Source organism: Pseudophryne corroboree, chromosome 3 (genome assembly GCF_028390025.1).
Source record: "Pseudophryne corroboree isolate aPseCor3 chromosome 3, aPseCor3.hap2, whole genome shotgun sequence".
NCBI classification, from domain to species: domain Eukaryota; kingdom Metazoa; phylum Chordata; class Amphibia; order Anura; family Myobatrachidae; genus Pseudophryne; species Pseudophryne corroboree.
Genome location: NC_086446.1, coordinates 3,904,955 through 3,928,835, shown reverse-complemented (window position 1 = coordinate 3,928,835; position 23,881 = coordinate 3,904,955). Strand labels below are relative to the sequence as shown.

Genomic DNA, 23,881 nt, shown 5'->3' with positions numbered 1-23,881 from the left:
ATTTCTTTCTGGGTGTAACCCAAGCCTCCTGCATGATTTCCTTCAGTTGTTCTGAATTAGGAAACTCTGCTCTCTCTTACGTCCTAGAGCAGGGGTGGGCAATTATTTCAGCTGGGGGGCCGCTTAACATTTCCAGCGAATATTCGAGGGCCGCACACAAAATATCGGCAATGGGGGGGCGTGGCTTCGTACAGGGGGCATGATCATTTACGCCCCCTGTACAGACAACTGTAGCGCTCTGAAATGTGCCCCCCGCTGCCGCTGGTCGCTGTGAAGGGAAACGTCATCGCCCACCGCACTTTAAAGGACCTCTCCAAGAAGGGCTTCACAGCGGCAACGGGGGGCACATTTCAGAGCGCTACAGTAGTCTGTACAGGGGGCGTAAATGACCATGCCCCCTGTACGAAGCCACGCCCCCCATTTCCGCCTGGGGCGCGCAAAGCCCCAGAACCGGCCCTGCACCCTGTGTAATGCTGCACCCTGTGTAATGCTGCAACCTCTATCCCCCCCTCCCCTGGACCCATATAGCAGTTTATCCTCCCCTGTCTCCTGAACCTATATGGCAGTCCCTACCCCCTTTTCCCCACCCTCCCCTAAACCTACATAGCAGTCCCTACCTACCCCCCTCCACCCTAAACCCATATAACCGTTTTTAACTCCCCTCCCCTGAACCTATATGGCAGCTTTAGCTTTATCCAGGGGCTGGCTGAACAGGGGGTTTACCTGTTTGTCAGTGGCAGACGATCCCCGCTGTCTGATGATCCGCGCTGCTGCTGCCGCCGCTTCTCACTGGCCGCTGCTGCTTCTTCCCACTGGCCGCCGCTTGTGCTCCCCACTGCAGTGCCCGCCCAGCGCCGCCCCCCGTGCCGCCCAGCGCATGATAGAGGAAATCCCGGTCAGCTGACCCTGTGAGGTGACCGGGATTTCCTCAGCGGCGCCGCGTCTGAGAGCAGTGCAATGACAAGCGGCTCAGCCTGTCGGGCCGCTTGTCATTCCACTCTGGTATGGATCGGTCCGCGGGCCGCATGTTGCCCACCCCTAATCTAGTGTGTGCGCACTATATATCGTGTACGATGTGCACTTCTGCGGGAAATACATGGCATTGCCCGTTGGACCAACATGCAGGTCTGACAGGTGACATAGTTAACGACAGCCATGCTGCCAAAGTCGCTCCCGTGTATATGCACTTGCCAATGCCAGGTCCCGTTGCTAGTGAGGGGCTTATGGGGGCAGTATTTGTGTATGCCGCTATGGGGGGCGGTGTGTGTGTGTATATGAAATTGTATGCAGTTGACGGAGTGGGGCCCCATACTGTTATCTTGCTTAGGGCCCCATGATGTCTAAATCCGACTTCGCTACGCATTGCCTTACAGATGGAAGATACTGAAGGCACACAGCGCACAGATGCCAGATGCAGGGAGCGTATTACAGTCTATTTAGGTTGATGGAGGTACTGTTCCAGGTCACGAGCAGTTGTAGTGGATCCCCTGGTAACTCCGTGGGTGTTCCAGTCGATGTACGTGTTCCCTCCACTTCCACTCATCCCAAGGATTCTCAAACTTCTATAAAGAACAAGAGTTCAGGTGATCCTCATTGCTCCTGACTGGTCCATAAGGGCTTGGTTCAACTGGGACGTTTTCTCCTCTTTCTGCAAGAAGTTGCGGATGTGGGCCTACGCTTGGGCTCCATCAAGGTCCAGATTTCGGCCTTGTCCATTTTCTTCCAGAAACAATTTGCTGCTCTCCAAGGTTCTGACAGTCTTGAAGGGAGTTCTGCACAACCAACCACCCTTTGTTCCTCCTACGGCACCTTGGGATCTAAATGTGGTGCTGTAGTTTCTGCAATCAGACTGGTTCGAACCTTTACAGGAGGTGGACGTTAAGTTTCTTACTTGGAAGGCAGTCACACTGTTGGCATTGGCATCTGCTAGACGTGTGTCTGATGTGGAGGCATTATCGCACAAGAGCTACTTGATTTTCCAAGATAGAGCTGAGCTCAGAATGCGTCAGCAATTTTTTCCAAAGGTTGTGTCGGCTTTTCATATCAACCAGCCTATTGTGCCAGTGGCTACTGACACCTTGATTACCTCAAAGTTCCTGGATGTTGTGAGGGCTTTGAAAATATATGTGAAGAGAACTGCTCGTCACAGGAAGTCAGACTCGCTATTTGTCCTCTATGATCCCAACAAGATTAGGTGTCCTGCTTCTAAGCAGACAATTTCACGCTGGATCATGCCTACTATCCAGCATGCTTATTCTACAACAGGTTTGGCATGTCCAAAATCTGTTCAGGCCCACTCTACACGTAAGGTGGGTTCTACCTGGGTGGCTGCCCGGGGTGTCTCAACTATTCAGCTTTGCCGAGCAGCTACTTGGTCAGGGTCGAACACGTTTGCTAAGTTCTACAAGTTCAGTACTTTTGGACCTTACGTTTGGTCAGTCTGTTCTGCAGGAACCTCAGCACTCTCACACCCGTACTGGGAGCTTTGGTACATCCCCATGATACTATATGGATCCCAGCATCCTCTAGGACTTAGTTTTAAAAACACAGGCTCTGCTGCCTCTTCAATTGACAAAATGGATTTAACAGCCTGAATTAAATCAGGTATATCCACTGATGATGAGTGCTCCTTATCTCTAGAAGCAGATTCAGAATGGGAAGATTCAGCTTCATCACCTGAAGTATCATCTGATTCTGAAAATCGAGTAGACATTGAGGACGAAGCACCCTGTCTATCTGACTTCCCCCTCCTTGGGCCTATCCGCTAAATTTTGCTGAAAAGCAGCTGAGGACTGATCTAACTCATACACTGGATGTGGCATAACCCATGTGGGATGTTGCATGTAAGGGCTAAGTTGGAACACCATCCCTGGTACTGTAGCAGGTGTCATACGGTTTGCTAAGTTAGACAACGTCTGTGCAAAAGCTGCCCAGGGAGGTTCCTGTGACTGAAAAGGTCCCTGACTAGGGGCCAGTCTATTCAGAAAGTTTTTATGCAGACTAGAGCAATTTGCACACAAGTCATCTTGTACCAGATCCTGGGCTGTTAACCCAGATTTGCAGAACAAACATGATATTAATGTAGGTACCTCGTCACTTTTGCCTTTCGTGGACATAGCAAAAATATTAACCACACCAGTGTAATATATGCATAAATGTGACCGTATTCACTTTAATACTCTAAAGTGAAATCAAATCAGATCCCACCTGCCTCGCACCAGCATTGAGGATCTGACAACACAAGGGACAGCTAACATATAACAGAGTTAGAGTCAGCAATCACACTAGCAATCGGTCTCAAAAACAAGAATGCATTATTATACACTGCTAGATAAGAACATTTCAACTACATAATACATATAAGTAGGTAGGAAGAACAATACTGCATTACCTTAAACCGGACACTGCACGTATTCAGATGCACAGCTAATAATACAGCAGCTCATTTGCATCAGGCACCTACTTGCTACTCGTACCGCCCAGGGTAGGTAGGAACTCAGTGCTGTATCACTTGCCTCAGAAAGAGCGGGATACAGGGAGACTTAAACCCCACTTCCATGTGTGACCATGCCACAAACAAACGTCTGATAAACTCAGACGCACCAGTGTACCCCGCCGCACTATAACATAACAAAGCTTGTGGCTGCAAAAAAAATCTAGCAGCTCGACTGTACAACGTGACTGGCTCCTGCACCATGCAAAAAACTGAATTACCTGAGACAGGAGGCGGGCATATAGGGGGCTGCCCCGATGCATCCTTGGAGTCTGAAAAGCTTAACTGTTTGGTGCCCAATCCGCTGTCACTTCATCATATCCCAAGGTAGATCCTGTGGATCACTGTGGACCCTGATAGAGAACTTAGAGATTTTATTGCTCTATGTGTGATTTAAGGTTGTTTAATTTGTCTTTGTTTCACTACAAGAAAACTTTATAACACAGTTATAGGTAGAGCTATAAACAGCACCCAGGCATTATTACACTATTGGTTTACATCTAATATACTTCATTGGTTTACATGTTATATACACAATCCATACCTCCCAACATGACCCATTCCAGGAGAGACAACATGCTCTCTACCTGGACTTCCCTCTTAATTTATGATTGCAATCACCTGGGTTTTTTATCAATAAAATAGTTCAACACAGGTGACGCCAATCGTGTATTAAGAGGGAAGTCCAGGTAGAGAGCAATTTGTCCCTCCTTGAATGTCATGTTGGGAGGTAAGTACAATCTCATATACATGCCTCCTCCCCCTCCCCCCCCCCCCCCCCCCGGCTTAATCCAACCCTATATAGATAGATACAAGCGTATGTTACATCACTACCTTTACTGCAGAGTAAAAAACATTATATATCACTACCACAACTAATAAATCCACATCAATATTAACATTGGTCTGAGAATTTACCAACATGACAGGAATTTACCATAACAGCAACTACAAAGTCCCCAACCTTCACTGGCAGTTACCTCAGATCTGTCCAGTCTCACCCAGGGGCATTGGGCCTAATTCAGAGTTGATTGCAGCAGCAAATTTGTTAGCAGTTGGAAAAAACCATGGCCCTCATTCCGAGTTGTTCGCTCGCAAGCTGCTTTTAGCAGCTTTGCACACGCTAAGCTGCCGCCTACTGGGAGTGAATAGTAGAATTGCGAACGAAAGATTAGCAGAATTACAAAAAGAAACTTCTTAGCAGTTTCTGAGTAGCTCGAGACTTACTCCGCTATCAGTTCAGTCAGTTTCGTTCCTGGTTTGACGTCACAAACACTCCCAGCGTTCACCCAGACACTCCCCCGTTTCTTCAGACACTCCTGCGTTTTTTCGCACACACCCATAAAACGGCCAGTTTCCGCCCAGAAACACCCACTTCCTGTCAATCACATTACGATCACCAGATCGAAGAAAAAAACCTCGTAATGCCGTGAGTAAAATACCTAACTTAATAGCAAATTTACTTGGCGCAGTCGCACTGGGGACATTGCGCATACGCATTAGCGACTAATCGCTCCATTGCGAAAAAAAAATAACGAGCGATCAACTCGGAATGACCACCCATGTGCACTGCAGGTGGGGCAGATATAACATGTGCAGAGAGAGTTAGATTTGGGTGGGGTGTGTTCAAACTGAAATCTAAACTGCAGTGTAAAAATAAAGCAGCCATTATTTACCCTGCACAGAAACAAAATAGCTCACCCAGATCTAACTCTCTCTGCAAATGTTATATCTGCCCCACCTGCAGTGCAAATGGGCCCTCATTCCGAGTTGTTTGCTTGCTAGCTGCTTTAAGCAGCCATGCAAAGCTAAGCCGCCGCCCTCTCAGAGTGTATCTTAGCTTAGCAGAAGTGCGAACGAACAAAGCTTGCGAACACTTCAGACTATTTAGTTCCTGTTTTGACGTCACAAACACGCCCTGCGTTCGGCCAGCCACGCCTGCGTTTCCACAGGTACACCTGCGTTTGTATTTGACACGCCTGTGTTTTTCAGCACACTCCCTGAAAATGGTCAGTTACCTCCCAGAAATGCCCCTTTCCTGTCAATCACTCTGCGGCCAGCAGTGCGACTGAAAAGCTTCGCTAGACTTGTGTGAAACTACTTCGGCTGTTGTCAAAGTACGTCGCACATGCGCCGCTTTTTTGCTTAAGCACTGCTCTGCGAACGAAAACAGCTAGCGAACAACTCGGAATGACCACCATGGTATTGCCCAACTGCTAACAAATTTGCTGCTGTGATCAACTGTAAATTACCCCCATTGTCCCAATCGTACTGTATACAGCTGCTTTATATCCACCTGCTGGTTCCTTCAGGTACACACTACATCTCACTCCAGCGGTACAGCAGCTTTACCCACATGCTCAAGTCCTTCCCCAGCCGGGATCTCCCAACATTTCTCCAGAATTGGGAGAGGTCAACCTCTCACCTCCAGTACAGTGCACAGAATGACTCAACCTCTGTTCCTCTTCTCCCCACTGCTGCCTGGGGTATGTGGAGCATGGCTATTGGTCAGGAGTGATGTAATTGATGATGTAATATGGGCAGGTCAGCCTTGTACACCGTGGCTGGATATTGCAGATGTCTACCGGGGGAAAGTTCTTCCTCCCACCCTAGTGTCTGCTGAGAATCAGCCTGACGGCCGGGCACCATTTAAGAATCTGCGAAGTTCCTGGCTAATTCCACTGAACCAAACAAAATAATCACCATAGTAACATGAGAACTGCAAGAATTAGGAGACGGGCTGGTGTTTAGGTTGGAGTCCACGTGCCGAATTGTCACACACACATATATATATATATATATATATATATATATGGGAAAAACATAGTAAAACATTTTTTCAACAGGTTTATGATATTGGTATACATAACTGAGAATAGACTTGAATGGAATTTTGATAGCTATGGATACAGATCTAGAGGAAAAGAAATGATACTGGTCTGTTCGCTGATGATAGTAATATCAAATGGTTTTCATGGCTGCGATCTATATATTTATATATGTATTGAGATTTATGAATATTTTTACCACAAGTGTAATATCGATCTAATACAAGACGTATAATTATTTCTCACACAGATCTAATATAAGATATGTCATTATTCTTTATAAGGGATACAATTGAATTCAATGCCTTTACAGAATGACATTTACACAATAGTCAATGTTATTCAGAAAATCCCTGTTTATTTTAGGAGTATGAATTAAAGGTTACGTTTTAACCTATTACAATCATATCATACGATTTGCAAATGAAAAATTGTTATAAAAGAGTGCTCCAAAAAGCAATCTATTCTTCTTGTTGCCTCTTTGCAACAAACACATTGTTTAATGTTTGGTTTTCTTGATTGCAGGAGCACCTCCAGCATTCTAAAGTTCATAACCCCAGAGGAGGAATACACTTACTAGCTGTTTTTTGTTTTTCAATGTACTTTTATTAATATAATCAAATTATTTCAGTCTGGTGCGGGATACATAGTAGAATATTATACGTTGTTTACTGAGTGTCTCTCAGCTCTTTCCCAGCACGGACATCACAAAATATATGACCACCCTATATGGGTACCATCTAGGATAGGTTGAATAATATAATTATTTCTCGCTTCCTACTACTCTCTCCAACTGAACATTGTATCTCTGAAAGCCTGACGTGGTGCAAACATGTCACAGTTCAAACTACTCTCAGAGCTAACTGTAAAAAGGAAAACTGACAATTTGGAGGATATCTTTTCTAGTGATACTGGTCCCTCTGAACCAGAACCTACATGGGAAGGCGACTATTTTTTAAGTTACGCAAGTTACAACAGAGACAGATTAGGACGAACTGGGATTTAACCAGTCTTGAAAATTATATGAGACAGAAGATCGTACCCAGGGGTTTACGTCCAAGGACACTCCCAGCTTTTGAACTAGCAACTGATAATCTTAAAAAGGAGTGGGAGGGTGTGTTATTGAAATGTTCATCTGATCTTATGAACATACTCTTTAAACACAACCACCTGGTTTTGGAAGAATGTGAAAAAGACATTAACATACTAGGCAAAAAGCTGAAGATATGGGAACAGAACATTATGTTCCAAAAATGCTTTGAAGAGCACAAGAAGGAACTCCAGCAGTATGAGTCCATGATTGTGGATAGGAAAAAACAGAAATTTATGAGGGATAAACGGGATTTTGCCACAGATAGGATATTTTAATGGAATAGGAACGTGGAAAAATACCCACGGAGAGGTGTAGGAGAGAACTACACCTCTTTTGAGATTGACTCTTCGGAGAATGAGGATGGAGGAGAACAAGCTCAACGAATTGATAAACCTCGGAGAGGTGACAGTAGTCAGAGGCAGCCTTTTTTGGAATCAGGCCGGATGCCCTGAGGACGTCCACCCAAAGGAGGAAGAGGAGGGGAGGGAAGAAAAACAAGAAACAGACACAGATGGGAGTCAACATCCCCGACAAGATACTCCCCCAGGACGTACAAGAACAAATGAAAGCAAAACATCTACTAAATATCAACTTGACAGATCATATTCTAACAAAGGATCAGGCACAAGTTTTAATGAAAGGTTTATCATTCTCACCATCTAAATCATTCAATCGATTTACGTGGGAGAAGAACCTACAACTTTTCGGCAGGAAATTACTGCTTAGAAAGTTTTTCTCCAACAAACAAAGAGGAGCAATCTCCCCACAATCTTTGATCTCAAATGATTCCACCACATCACAGGAATGGTCTTCCCAAGAAATGGAGGCTATACAGTCACTAGAGCATCTTGCGGAAGAAAGTAGAGATAAACCTGACCGCACTGGTCAAAGACCACGATGCAAAAATAAGTCCACTTTTTTTCCTTCAGAGTATATATGCCCTGAGACGAAAGTTTTCTTAAAACTAGTCTCCAAGGAGTTTGACATCATCCATAAGAAATCCAGACATCAAAGATTTCCCAGGAATATATCTGCTTGTGAGAGACAAGCTATAATGGAAATGAAAGCATGGGAAGATGTCCTAGTGAAACCCTCTGACAAGGGGGGTAACATAGTCTTATGGCCGCAAGCCATGTACTTAAAGGAGGCTATGAAACAGCTTAACAATTCACAATGCTATCAAAAACTTCTCTTGAATCCCACCCCCAACTATAAAGAGGTCTACAATAGGATAATCGGACAAGCTCGTATGAGCCAGACTATTTCTGAGGAAGAATATTTATTTTTGAGAGTGGAGAATCCAAGAATTCCCACTTTCTATTTACTCCCGAAGGTTCACAAAAATCTGGTAGAACCCCCAGGACGCCCGATTGTATCGGGTATGGGGAGTGTATCTGAGAAGGCGAGTATTTTTATTGATACACATTTGAGGACATATGTTGAACAATTGGCCTCATATGTGAAAGACACTCCGGACGTTTTGAAGAAACTGAATGACATCAAGTTGGAAGACAATCACATACTAGTGAGTCTGGATGTGGAGTCACTATATACGTGTATCTCGCATGATCTTGGTCTGCAAGCGGTACAGTATTTCTTGAAAATGGAAGGCGAAGGGGAATTCCAATCCCTCCTGCTCAGACTACTTCATTTTGTCTTGAACAAAAATTACTTTGTCTTTAATGAGCACTTCTACCTCCAGGTTAGGGGCATGGCGATGGGGGCGGCATGTGCCCCCACGTACGCCAACCTCTTCCTGGGATGGTGGGAGAGGGAGGTGGTCTTCGCTGACAATCTTGAAACACATAATCAACATATAACCATGTGGCTCAGGTATATAGATGATGTGTTCATGATCTGGGAAGGCACAGAGGAGGAGCTGATTGAATTTATTAACAGTCTCAATACCAACGAATACAATATAAAGCTCACGATGGAATACAATAGGGAAGAAATATCTTTTTTGGACCTAAAAATTTATCGTGATGAGACAAACACTGTGGCAACAAAATTATACCGAAAAGATACAGCCACAAACAGCATACTCCATAACTCCAGTTCACATTTCCCACCCACAATCTCTAATATTCCAAAGGGCGAGTTCCTTAGACTCAAGAGAAGCTGCTCAGATGCTTCAATATATAAGCAAAAAAGCAGCGAACTCGTGGAACGCTTACGCGAACGGGGGTATAGCCATAGGCTCATTAAGAGAGCTAAGACCTCCATTAACCAGATAGAGAGGAACTCTTTGATCTTTCAAGAAAAGAAGCGACAACCTGACCAAGAAGAGATGAGATTTGTGGGCGATTCCAGAATGGGATTCAAAAACACTGGCATATTCTTTTGTCAGACCCAGATCTCGCCCACAGTCTAAAAGACAAAGTCTCAATGAGCTGGAGAAGGTGCCCAAATTTAAAGGACTCCCTGGTTCGCAGTCATTTCAACCAGAACCCACGTAGGATTCCCATAGTTAAAGGAACTTTTCCTTGTGGTTCCTGCAAAGCATGTAGGTACATGTTATCTACACAAGAAATCAAAGATAGGGATGGGAATCTCTGTAAGATCCAAGAATACTTTAACTGCAAAACCACAAATGTGGTATATTGCCTACTATGCACTTGTGGCATGAGATACGTAGGAATTACCACAAGAATGTTTGAAACGAGAGTACTGGAACATGTGGGAATGTCTGGAATGCGGTCAAGGATTTGAAGAACTTCAAACAGATCACATCTGTAGCAAGACACTTCTATCAACACCATAATAGTGACTCCCACCAAATCCAGACTTTTGGTCTGGAGAGAATTAAAATGGGTATCCGTGGAGGGGATACCATGAAGGAATTATTGAGGAAGGAGAGCGAGTGGACCTTCAGACTAGGCTGTTTAGCACCAGCAGGACTGAATGAAAATATAAATTTCTCTAACGTCCTAGTGGATGCTGGGGACTCCGTCAGGACCATGGGGAATAGCGGGCTCCGCAGGAGACAGGGCACATCTAAAAAGCTTTTTAGGTCACATGGTGTGTACTGGCTCCTCCCCCCATGACCCTCCTCCAAGCCTCAGTTAGGTTTCTGTGCCCGTCCGAGAGGGTGCAATCTAGATGGCTCTCTTATAGAGCTGTTTAGAAAAGTCTTTTTTAGGTTTAAACTAATCAGTGATTCCTGCTGGCGACAGGATCACTGCACCGTGGGACTTAGGGGAGAGACTTGCAACTCACCTGCGTGCAGGAGGATTGAAGTCTTAGGCTACTGGACACTGAGCTCCAGAGGGAGTCGGAACACAGGTCAGCCTGGGGTTCGTCCCGGAGCCGCGCCGCCGATCCCCCTTACAGACGCTGAAGACGGCGGAGACGGAGGTCCGGTGAAAGGCGGCAGAAGGCTTCACAGTCTTCAGAGAGGTAGCGCACAGCACTGCAGCTGTGCGCCATTGTTGTCTCACAGGCTCACTGACACGGTCACGGAGGGTGCAGGGCGCTGCTGGGGGCGCCCTGGGCAGCAATATAAATACCTTTTTTGGCAAAAGAAATACACCACATATAGCCATTAAGGCTATATGTATGTATTTTAACCCAGGCCAGTTATTAAAAAACCGGGAGGAAAAGCCCGCCGAGAAAGGGGCGGAGCTTATTCTCCTCAGCACACAGCGCCATTTTCCCTCACAGAAAGGCTGAGGGGAAGGCTCCCATGCTCTCCCCTGCACTGCACTACAGAAACAGGGTTAAAACAGAGAGGGGGGGCACTAATTTGGCGATATAAATATATATTTAAATGCTATAAGGAAGGAAAACTTATATAAAAAGTTGTCCCTGTATAATTATAGCATTTTGGTGTGTGCTGGCAAACTCTCCCTCTGTCTCCCCAAAGGGCTAGTGGGTCCTGTCCTCTACAAGAGCATTCCCTGTGTGTGTGCTGTATGTCGGTACGTGTGTGTCGACATGTATGAGGAAAATGTTGGTGAGGAGGCGGAGCAAATTGCCTGTAATGGTGATGTCACTCTCTAGGGAGTCGACACCGGAATGGATGGCTTACTTATGGAATTACGTGATAATGTCAACACGCTGCAAGCCGGTTGACGACATGAGACGGCCGGCGGACAAATTAGACTGGTCCAGGCGTCTCAGACACCGTCAGGGGCTTGTAAAAACGCCCATTTACCTCAGTCGGTCGACAGACACAGACACGGACACTGACCCCAGTGTCGACGGTGAAGAAACAAACGTATTTTTCCTTTAAGGCCACAAGTTACATGTTAAGGGCAATGAAGGAGGTGTTACATATTTCTGATACCACAAGTACCACAAATAAGGGTATTTTGTAGGGTGGGAATAAACTACTTGTAGTTTTGCCTGAATCAGATAAATTAAATGAAGTGTGTGATGATACCTGGGGTTCCTCCGATAGAAAGTTATGGGCGGTATACCCTTTCCCGCCAGAAGTAAAGGCGAGTTGGGAAACACACCTTAGGGTGGATAAGGCGCTCACACGCTTATAAAAACATGGCGTTACCGTCTCTAGATACGGCCGCCCTCAGGGAGCCAGCTGATAGGAAGCTGAAAAATATCATAACAGTATACACACATACTGGTGCTATACTACGACCAGCAATCGCCTCAGCCTGGATGTGCAGCGCTGAGGGGGCTTGGTCGGATTTCCTGACTGAAAATTTTGATACCCTTGACAGGGACAAGATTTTATTGACTATAGAGCATTTTAAGGATGCATTTCTATATATGCGTGATGCGCAGAGGGATATTTGCATTCTGGCATCATGAGTAAATGTGATGTACATATCTGCCAGACGAAGACACGACAGTGGTCAGGTGAGGCAGATTCCAGACGGCATATGGAAGTATTGCCGTATAAAGGGGCGGTCCATTGGACCTGGTGGCCATGGCAACAGCTGAAAAATCCACCTTTTGTTACCCCGAGTCACATATCGGCAGAAAGGACACAGTCTTTTCAGTCTCAGTCCTTTCGTCCCCATACGGGCAGGCGGGCAAAGGCCAGTCATATCTGCCCAGGGGTAGAGGAAAGGGAAGAAGACTGCAGCAAGCAGCCCATTCCCAGGAACAGAAGCCCCTCATAGCTTCTGCCAAGTCCGCAGCATAACGCTGGGGCCGTACAAGCGGACTCAGGTGCGGTAGGGGGTCATCTCAAGAGTTTCAGCACGCAGTGGGCTCACTCGCAAGGGAACTCCGGGATCCTACATGTAGTATCCCAGGTGTACATTGGAAATTCGAGACGTCTTCCCCTCACAAGTTCCTGAAGTCTGCTTTACCAACGTCTCCCTCCGACAGGGAGGCAGTATTGGAAACAATTCACAGGCTGTATTCCCAGCAGGTGATAATCAAAGTACCCCTCCTACAGCAAGGAAGGGGGTAGTATTCCACACTATATTGTGGTACTGAAGCCAAACGGCTCGGTGAGATCTGAAATATTTGAACACTTACATACAAGCGTTCAAATCAAGATGGAGTCACTCTGAGCAGTGATAGCGAACCAGGAAGAAGGGGACGATATGGTGTCACTGGATATCAGGGACGCTTACCTACAGGTCCAAATTTGCCCTTCTCACCAAGGGTACTTCAGGTTCCTGGTACAGAACTGTCACTATCAGTTCAGACGCTGCCGTTTGGATTGTCCACGGCGCCCCGGGTCTTTACCAAGGTAATGGCCGGAATGATGATTTTTCTTAAAAAGAAACATGGACGCTTTCCTGATAAGGGCAAGGTCCAGAGAACAGTTGGAGGTCGGAGTAGCACTATCTTAAGTAGTTCTACGACAGCACGAGTGGATTCTAAATATTCCAAAATCGCAGCTTTTTCCGACGACACGTCTACTGTTCCTAGGGATGATTCTGGACACAGTCCAGAAAAACGTGTTTCTCCCAGTGGAGAAAGCCAGGGAGTTATCCGAGCTAATCGGGATCCTCCTAAAACCAGGAAAAGTGTCAGTGCATCATTGCACAAGAGTCCTGGTAAAAATGGTGGCTTATTACGAAGCAATTCCATTCGGCAGATTTCACGCAAGAACTCTTCAGTGGGATCTGCTGGACAAATGGTCCGGATCGCATCCTCAGATGCATCAGCGGATAACCCTATATCCAAGGACAAGGGTGTCTCTCCTGTGGTGATTACAGAGTGCTCATCTTCTAGAGGGCCGCAGATTCGGCATTCAGGATTGGATGCCGGTGACCACGGAGGCCAGCCTGAGAGGCTGGGGAACAGTCACACAGGGAAAAAATTTCCAGGGAAGTGTGATCAAGTCTGGAGAATTCTCTCCGCATAAATAAGCTTAGAGCAAATTTATAATGCTCTAATCTTAGCAAGACCTCTGCTTCCAGATCAGCCGGTATTGATCCAGTGGGATAACATCACGGCAGTCGCCCATGTAAACAGAAAGGGCGGCACAAGAAGCAGGAGGGCAGTGACAAAACTGCAAGGATTTTTCGCTAGGCGGAAAATCATGTGATAGCACTGTCAGCAGTGTTCTTTCCGGGAGTGGACGACTGGGAAGCAGACTTCCTCAGCATGACCTCCACCCGGGAGAGTGGAAACTTCATAGGGAAGTTTTTCAGCATGATTGTGGACCGTTGGCAAAGACCAAAGGTGGACATGATGGCGTCCCGCCTGAATTCCGCCAGGTCATGAGACCTTCAGGCGATAGCTGTGGATGTTCTGGTAACACCGTGGGTGTACCAGTCAGTGTATGTGTTCCCTCCTCTGCTTCTCATAACCAAGGTATTGAGAATTATAAGACATAGAGGAGTATGAACTATACTAGTGGCTCCGGTTGGCCAAGAGGGACTTGGTACCCGGAACTTCAGGAGATGCTCACAGAGGACTAAGGGCCTGGGGAGCTAAGAAGGGACTTGCTTCAGCAAGTACCATGTCTATTCCAAGACTTACCGCGGCTGCGTTTGACGGCATGGCGGTTGAATGCCGGATCCTGAAGGGTAAAGGCATTCCATAAGAGGTCATACCTACCCTGGTCAAAGCCAGGAAGGAGGTGACCGCACAATGTCATCACCACATGTGGTGAAAATATGTTGCGTGGGTGAGGCCAGGAAGGCTCCACGAAGGAAATTCAACTAGGTCGATTTCTACACTTCCTGAAAACAGGAGTGTTTTGCGCCTCAAATTGGGGTTCATTAAGATTCAAATTTCGGCCCGGTAGATTTTCTTCCAGAAAGAATTGACTCCAGTTCCTGAAGTCTAGATTGAAAAGGGTGTATTGCATATACAGCTCTTTTGTGCCTCTAGGGGCACCGTGAGATCTCAACATAGTGTTGGGATTCCTTAAAATCATATTGGTTTGAACCGCTCAAATCTGTGGATTTGAGATATCTCACATGTAAAGTGACCATGCTGTTGACCAATATCTCACATGGAAAGTGATCATGTTGTTAGCCCTGGCCTCGGCCAGGCAATTGTAAGATGGGCGGCTTTGTCTTACAAGAGCCCATATTTAATTTTTCAATTGAACAGGGCAGAACTGGGAATCGTCTCCAGTTTTTTGCCTAAAGGGGTGTCAGCGTTTTCACCTAAAACAACCTATTGTGGTGCCTGCGGCTACTAGGGTCTTGGAGGACTCCAAGTTACTAGACGTTGTCAGGGCCCTAAAAATATATATATATATATATATAGTTAGGACGGCTGGAGTCAGAAAGTCTGATTTGCTGTTTATATTGTAGGCACCCAACAAGCTGGGTGCTCCTGCTTCTAAGCAGTCTATTACACGCTGGATTTGTAGTACAATTCAGCTTGCTTTTTCTGTGACAGGCCTGCCACAGCCAAAATATGTAGATGCCCATTCCACAAGGAAGGTGGGCTCATCCGGGGCGGCTGCTCGAGGAGTCTCGGCATTACAACTTTGCCGAGCAGATACGTGGTCAGGGGAGAACACGTTTGTAAAATTTTACAAATTTGATACTCTGGCTAAAGAGGACCTGGAGTTCTCTCATTCGGTGCTGCAGAGTCATCCGCACTCTCCCGCCCGTTTGGGAGCTTTGGTATAATCCCCATGGTCCTGACGGAGTCCCCAGCATCCACTAGGACGTTAGAGAAAATAAGATTTTACTTACCGATAAATCTATTTCTCATAGTCCGTAGTGGATGCTGGGCGCCCATCCCAAGTGCGGATTGTCTGCATTACTTGTACATAGTTATTGTTACAAAAATCGGGTTATTATTGTTGTGAGCCATCTTTTAAGAGGCTACTTCTTTGTTAAATCATACTGTTAACTGGGTTCAGATCACAAGTTGTACGGTGTGATTGGTGTGGCTGGTATGAGTCTTACCCGGGATTCAAGATCCTTCCTTATTGTGTACGCTCGTCCGGGCACAGTACCTAACTGAGGCTTGGAGGAGGGTCATGGGGGGAGGAGCCAGTACACACCATGTGACCTAAAAAGCTTTTTAGATGTGCCCTGTCTCCTGCGGAGCCCGCTATTCCCCATGGTCCTGACGGAGTCCCCAGCATCCACTACGGACTATGAGAAATAGATTTATCGGTAAGTAAAATCTTATTTTTACAGTCTTTTTATGAACACAACATTTTGAATGAGACACACCACATGTTTTATAAGGTATAACTCCTGAAATATAGTAAAATGTGGAGATTGTGGTCCCCAATACTAGCATAGAACAGAATCAGTATGTAGGTTTCCAGGCAGGGACAAATAGATATTTGACCAATAAAGTGATAAGCTATTACATATAACAAGCAATTCAACTTTTCTGACAGAAAACATTATTTTCACTTTTTACTTTTTAGCTCAGCAGGTTCATGTTCACAATTCAGTAGCTTTACCATCTTTAGTGAATGCAATGTCGGTTGCATGATTTCAACACATATTCACATATTCTTTTTATCTTTAGTTAAATAACGATTCATACAGCACATTTCACATCTTTGTTATTCGTATGACATGGATTCACTTAACACTTGCATAACATCATTTTTTTTGTTAGGAGGCCCATGTCTGGTCCCTCTTCTTCCTTTTTTTCTTCTTTTTTTCCCTTTCTTCTTTCTTTTTTCCTTTTTCTTTTCACTGTTTTCCTTTTAGTTAAGTACAGTGCACTTATTTTTATTAACATATGTAAATATGCATAGATAATAGTCACATGATTTCGCACACCATTCAGTGTATTTATCTTAACACACACATAGTAAGTTTAGGTTTACTTCTTTTCTTTTTTCTTCCACCCACTTATAGCATTTATAAAATATAGAACACAACCATACAAACACTCCCAATCAGAACACCTAAATAGTTCTTCTGCTCCCGTCTCCCTTCCTTCTCTTTCTCTCTATTTTCTTCTTCTTTTCACTGTTTTTCTTTATTTCTGATTGGTACAATGTTAATGCAAATAAAATCCCAATAGAATCCCTGTCGGAACCCTTTGTCTTATAAACACTGACACATCAGATATGTCGAGTTAGTATTTCCCCAATTAATAATCTAGTCAGTAAATACTGACTTAATATTACTGTCTGTGTAAGTCATGTATTAATTGTAACATAATTAATTAATGGTTTCTCTTATAACACAGTCTGAATAGATTTGACCTAATTAATAGAGGCTGGATGCACGAGTGATTAGACCCTTGCAATAATTGAGTAATTACAGGTGATCTCCGGGTGGAGACATGAGGAACGAAAGAGATTGGTTAGCAGAACTTTAAATGTGGTGTCTGTTTGCACCACGTCAGGCTGACTGGTGATCAAGCCGACGTGGTGAAATGTACGTACAGTCTGAGTCTACAGATCGCAGCCGCACGGTCACGGCACCTCACAGCGGGAGGAAGCCGTCAGTGAGGGAAGGAATTATCACCTCTGACTGTATCCACGGCAAGCACAGCCGAGTATCCGTGGACTGGTAACACATTTGATATTCCGGCACTATATCTACCTGTGTAGCTTTAACTTTAAGTTGCAGTATTTACCTGTGAAAGTCTTGTCATCAAAGGTTAACTTGAGTTGCACTGATATTATACCTTTGTATTGATGAATGAGAGGAGTTTTTTTTGGCACGCTGAAATCATAAATCATATATCTGGCGGCAGTAACTGCATGTATGAATTTCATTCTATTGGTGATACATTTGCTGATGACCACTTTAAGCCGTGCTGGCAATATAGGCAATTAATCAATATTAAGTAGGAGAGGTTTCGGCTACTGTCACACCATACATATCAGTGTGTGATATCTAATTTCAATCTACAAGCAGTGACCATCATGACGGGTGTTTTTTGCGCATAAACACGCCAGTCATGAGAATACTGCCTGAATGTAACTCCCATATTATAAGAATCGCAGGCAATAAATATCTTGGTATATGTGTCTAGTAGACAATTACATCAGCTTAGCTTTTGCCGCCTGAGCATTACACGTAATAGACCCATCTAAGGGCCTTGATATATTGCACACCTGTGATCTGCCTTTCCTAGCGCTCACCTGTCTCCTGCTGGCGAATTTGGATCCTGCAATGCCTATGGTAACAGGATCCACCTAACACCAGACACAGGATGACAAAGTGACGCCGAATCTATTCATTCCATCAATCCGGCAATAACCCTTACTCTCACTCAGTATCCGCTCTATGATGATACTGGGCAGCAGATGAGGGGGACGGCATCTCGGGTTGTACTTCTCTTTATAATTTCCTTTACTCACAGGTTTAACCATGCCATATATCATGTCATCATATATTCTGTATATGATTTAACCCATTGGTGTCCAAGATTATAGCAATAGTTGGCTACACAGGAGTATTGTTTTGATGAATGAGTATTAATTGATGAAATGTACTGTTATCTGTTTTCACACCATCTCACCCAACATGGGGGCATATAGGATTTCCTGAAAGAATTGATGCCCGATATGTTACAATACATGACTGAGATATTTATATATTAAACAGCATGATATCCAGCATAAAACAACACTTGAACAATTTAGAATATCATTTTTTTGTCTGCAGAATATCATGAAATAGCATAGATTTGCATGCTCGTCAGGTGGTATATTGTATAAAAAGTGTTTATCCTAATAATGCGATTTTAAGCAGATTGGAACAATTTTGACACACTGGTTCAGAAATCTGTGGCTAAATGAAACATGCTGGATATGTAACATATGTATCTAGGAATTTGGCAGAGAATGATACAGATGAACATAGTGATACATTTTTGAAACAGGTTTATGTTATTGGTATACATAGCTGAGAATAGACTTGAATGGAATGTTGATAGCTATGGATACAGATCTAGAGTAAAAGAAATGACACTGATCTGTTTGCTGATGATAGTAATATCAAATGGTTTTCATGGCTGCGATCTATATATTTATATATGTATTGAGATTTATGAATATTTTTACCACAAGTGTAATATCGATCTAATACAAGACGTATAATTATATCTCACACAGATCTAATATAAGATATGTCATTATTCTTTATAAGGGATACAATTGAATTCAATGCCTTTACAGAATGACATTTACACAATAGTCAATGTTATTCAGAAAATCCCTGTTTATTTTAGGAGTATGAATTAAAGGTTACGTTTTAAACTATTACAATCATATCATACGATTTGCAAATTAAATATTGTTATAAAAGAGTGCTCCAAAAAGCAATCTATTCTTCTTGTTGCTTCTTTGCAACAAACACATTGTTTAATGTTTGGTTTTCTTGGTTGCAGGAGCACCTCCAGCATTCTAAAGTTCATAACCCCAGAGGAGGAATACACTTACTAGCTGGTTTTTGTTTTTCAATGTACTTTTATTAATATAATCAAATTATTTCAGTCTGGTGCGGGATACATAGTAGAATATTATTTATATATATATATATATATATATATGTATATTGATGGTTTCCCAACATCTGCCCATGTGATGGCAATTTGGTGACATTTCACCATAGTCTGTATTGAAAAATGTCAACTTTTGGACAAACGTTTTCCATATATGTATATTATTCCCAGCAGATGGATGTAGCAGCCGGAATGTCTCAGAGGATCCTCTGACTATATTTCCAGATGGTGAAATAGAAGAAGAGAATGACACCCAAGATTCTACGGAAGAAATCCCTCTTACCCCAGTTATACATCCGGAACATCACCGTGCAGATATATCATCTGGTTCCTCTGATCCTGGGGAATGTTCTCCTGATATCTCTGATGCATCTGTTACAGCTCTGACAGTAGATACAGTGTGTCCCTCTAATATAGATGCTGAATGTTCAACACAGAGCACAGAGCCTGTTATCCATCAGCCAGGGAATAGGCCCCTTCAATGTTCTCAGTTTGGGGAATGCTTTAGATATGAATCATTTTTATGTATACATCAGAGATATCACAAAGTTGAGAGGCTGTTTCCATGTTCTGAGTGTGGAAAAAGTTATACAGAGAAATCAAATCTTGTTAGACACCAGAGAAGTCGCACAGAGAGACCATTTCCATGTTCTAAGTGTGGGAAATGTTTTAGAGATAAATCAGTTCTTGTTAAACACCAGAGATGTCACAGAGAGAGACAATTTCCATGTTCTGAGTGTGGGAAATGTTTTAGACATAAATCAGTTCTTGCTAGACATCAGAGAAGTCACACAGGTGAGAGACCATTTCCATGTTCTGAGTGTGGGAAATGTTTTACAAGGCTATCAAGTCTTTTTACACATCAGAGAAGTCACACAGGTGAGAACCCATTTCCATGCTCTGAGTGTGGGAAAGGTTTTGGACAGAAATCACATCTTGTTAGACATCAGAGAAGTCACACAGGTGAGAGGCCATTTCCATGTTCTGAGTGTGGGAAATGTTTTGGACAGAAATCACTTCTTGTTACACATCAGAGAAGTCACACAGGTGAGAGGCCATTTCCATGTCCTGAGTGTGGGAAATGTTTTGCACTTAAATCATATCTTGTTAGACATCAGATAAGTCACACAGGTGAGAAGCCATTTCCATGTTCTGAGTGTGGGAAATGTTTTGGACAGAAATCACTTCTTGTTACACATCAGAGAAGTCACACAGGTGAGAGGCCATTTCCATGTCCTGAGTGTGGGAAATGTTTTGCACTTAAATCATATCTTGTTAGACATCAGAGAAGTCACACAGGTGAGAAGCCATTTCCATGTCCTGAGTGTGGGAAATGTTTTACACAGAAATCATCTCTTGTTACACATCAGAGAAGTCACACAGGTGAGAAGCCATTTCCATGTCCTGAGTAAGTGGAATTACTCAGGAGGTACTTTGTGTGTTTGCAAGTGAGAATATTTTATTAAAAAATTAAACAGCATTGTGTGGCTCATTCAGGTGCAGTTTTTGCTGTTGCTATCTTGCCGTATGCAATTGCAAGTATAAGCTAATATGGGCAGATGCTAACTAAGCATAGGGGCGCCCAGTGCTGTTGCATTATTTCCGTCCAACAGCGTATAATTGCTGATACATCGGTACCATCATTGCAAATTAGGCCATGTTGGAGAGTCTTGAGTGCCTCTGAAGATGCACAGGCTGAGCTGCTCTCCCAGGATGCTGAGGGCTCTCCAGTAGAAAATCAAAACAGGTTACCGTCCGTAGAAGAGGTTGGGAAGTTTGGGGGCACACTTTGTATAATATGTATAGAAAATGTTAAACTATAACTTATTCAGACCTGGGCAAAATATATAAAAAACTTTACTCACAATGCAACAACAAAAATAAATATTTTATGAAAGAATATTGTTTGCTGAGGGGTACGTCACTGGTGAGAAGTGAATGTGAAACGTACGTTTTAGGAAAAATATTGTTTGCTGAGGGGTACGTCACTGGTGAGAAAGTAAATGTGAAATGTACGTTCAGTTCTAAGAGTCCTGTTTCATTCCCGGAGTCATGTGAGCAAGTATGCACTGTACACCTGCCCGCGAAGGTAACTTCTTATCTACCATTCCCTTTTCTCTATCACACTGACCTCTCTATCCCAACGTCACTGCAATGTTATATTAGGAAACTAGTGTGTGGTGATTACTGTATGGCGGTGTGGTGATTGATTACTGTGTGGAGGTGCAGTGATTACTGAGTGGCGGTGTAGTGATTACTGACTGGCGGTGTAGGGATTACTGTGTGTCCGTGTGATTACTGTATGGCTGTGTGGTGATTACTGCATGGCAGTGTGATTACTTTATGGTGGTGTGATTACGGTGTGGCGATTACTTTATGGTGGTGCGATTATTTATGACAGTGTGGTGATTACTGTGTGGTGTGGTGATTACTGTATGGCAGTGTGATTACTTTACAGTGGCGTGATTACTGTGTGGCGCTGTGGTGATTACTTTATGGTGGTGTCAAAGTCAGAAAAATATCACTATGAACACTGCCATATTTTGCACCTCATACATGTCCGCGCTGCGCATGCGTACGCTCTCCCTTGCGTGCGCATACCCGCTGTCACGTGCACCCGCAGGCGCACGGTGTGCGCATTTACGGTAGAGTTTATGTGTTCGTAGCGTGCGACTCAATCGTTACATATTTTAACTATATAATGTATTTTGTAGATCATGGTCCCTTTGATAGATCTTGAAAGTTTAGTTAATGTAGCATGTTCCTGGACAAAGGGATCCCTCTTTGTTTGATACGAAGGGTCCAACACGGGTCATACAGTGGTGTTTAGTATCCATCGGAAGAGTATTTAATTAGCAATATTCCGGTGTTGGTTTGGAGCGGATTAATCGCTCGTGCGAATAGTTATGGACATAAGAAGTTTATGTCCATTTACTATTATTTGCACTTACTTAGCCATGCGGCGGGAAACCTAGTTTCCCACCCACCTGAGCAGTTGGGAATAGACACAGCCCACCTGTATGAATCAACCTATGACCTTTTGTTATAATGCAAAGACGAATTCCTGTGTCCAATGAACAATGAGATTGTAGGGACCATTGAATTGTATTGTGTGTGGGGCATAAATAGACAAGCCGACCATATCCAGCTCACTCTCTTCAACGGTTCTCATTGCTGAAAATCGGGAGCTGGATATCGAGGCGCATGCGATCGTTCCCCTTGTGCGTAAGTTTTCTCCGCAATCATATTGTCTTTATTGTTATTGTGAGCCATTTCTCTCTCTCTCTTCTCCTCTTTCTCTCTTATTTTCCCTTAAACGTAATTGTATTGTATTGTATTTCCTGTGTAGTTATCTGGTTAGGTAGTCTATGTTATATTGTAGTGTGTGACTTGTACTGTATTAATCTTTTTGCAAGTATAACATTCATATAAGGCCTTAGACCCTAAGCACGGTATTTGTGTATTTCTTATAGTGTTAAGTATTCTCAGAGCGTCGGTGACGCTCGAACAGCTTTTAAGCTAATAAGGTTACACAAGGTTGCATCTACACTCTATCACTACACTAAGGTTTTACTGCATATTACGTTGTTCATGGTTTAGTTATAAAGGTTTAACATTGTAAGCGTCTGCGCCGCTGGTGATCTCCTCGTGGTCCCGAGCGTCCGCTACGCTATAGCGAATCATTACGTTAGTCGGCAGCCAATAGCGTGCCTGCCTGTGATCTCTTGGCCGTGAGCGAACGTGACGCTTGAGCGTCTCGACTACGGCTAAGCGATTGTTACGCAACGTGCGTACCCTTACGGTACTCCATACGTCAATAGCGTACAGTGTTCATAGACCTCTTAAAGGGTTTTAAATAAGATAAATATTTAGCTTTATCAATTGGGGACTCGTCCAGTCCTTCACATATCTCTGCTAGGTAATTTCAGCAGACATTATCCATCAGCAAAGGGCGGGAGATCATATTCCTCATAGTGCTGTTTGGATAAGCGTCTGCTTCGCTTAGTAAAGGGTGCTGAGGGAATCCGGAACCGGAGGTAAGAACAAAATGCTAGTGTCTTTTAAAACTGTTTATTTCTGTCTTGCGTACGCACACACGCATATCTGCATTTCTTTTCATTTGTGTATTTTCATATATCACTCTCCTGTTTGCCATTTTATAATTGATAAATGTGCTAAGAGAGATTTGTCGCTATTTAATAGTTAAAGTGTAAAAGTAATACATTAAGGGGTAAATTGCAAAGCTCACACGCAGCTCTACCTAAAGGTACAAGGAGAGATTGGTGCGGTGCTCGGTAGACGATCGAGGATCATCTACATTGATAAACGTGTTAGTTGTGTTACGGTGGACATTTGCTTTGTGTACACGTGTCTCTAACAAAGGGCTGAGACTCGCGTACGCAAAGGCCGACGCACGCAGCGTAAATTACGCAACGGAGCGTCCGGGTACGCCCACGTAACTCAAATCACACGATAAGTGTTATTTTAGCAGGCGAAAAGGTGGCAACGCGATAAATAGCGCAAATCTATTTTTAGTGTCCGAAATTTAGACTAACAGATCCTTCTCCAAATTTACAACACATCTGGTCTAAAGAAAAATTTCTGCGCAGAAATAGAAATAGAAACAAAAGTGTACATGTGGTG

The 23,881-nt window shown here is 43.8% G+C and overlaps 1 protein-coding gene across 2 annotated transcripts in view; it reads left to right on the top strand.

Annotated features, from left to right (window-relative positions):
- The window catches only part of LOC135054498 (zinc finger protein 436-like), a 48,823-nt gene extending 28,094 nt beyond the window's left edge, over positions 1–20,729 (top strand). The window contains exon 6 of one of the 2 annotated variants that reach the window (XM_063957615.1): positions 19,409–20,729. In XM_063957615.1, the coding sequence (XP_063813685.1) occupies positions 19,409–20,649 (1,241 nt within the window). In that variant the 3' untranslated portion in view covers positions 20,650–20,729. The remainder of the gene's footprint in view (positions 1–19,408) is intronic. The other variant, XM_063957616.1, reaches the window with a different exon arrangement.
- The last annotated feature ends 3,152 nt before the right edge of the window (positions 20,730–23,881 follow it).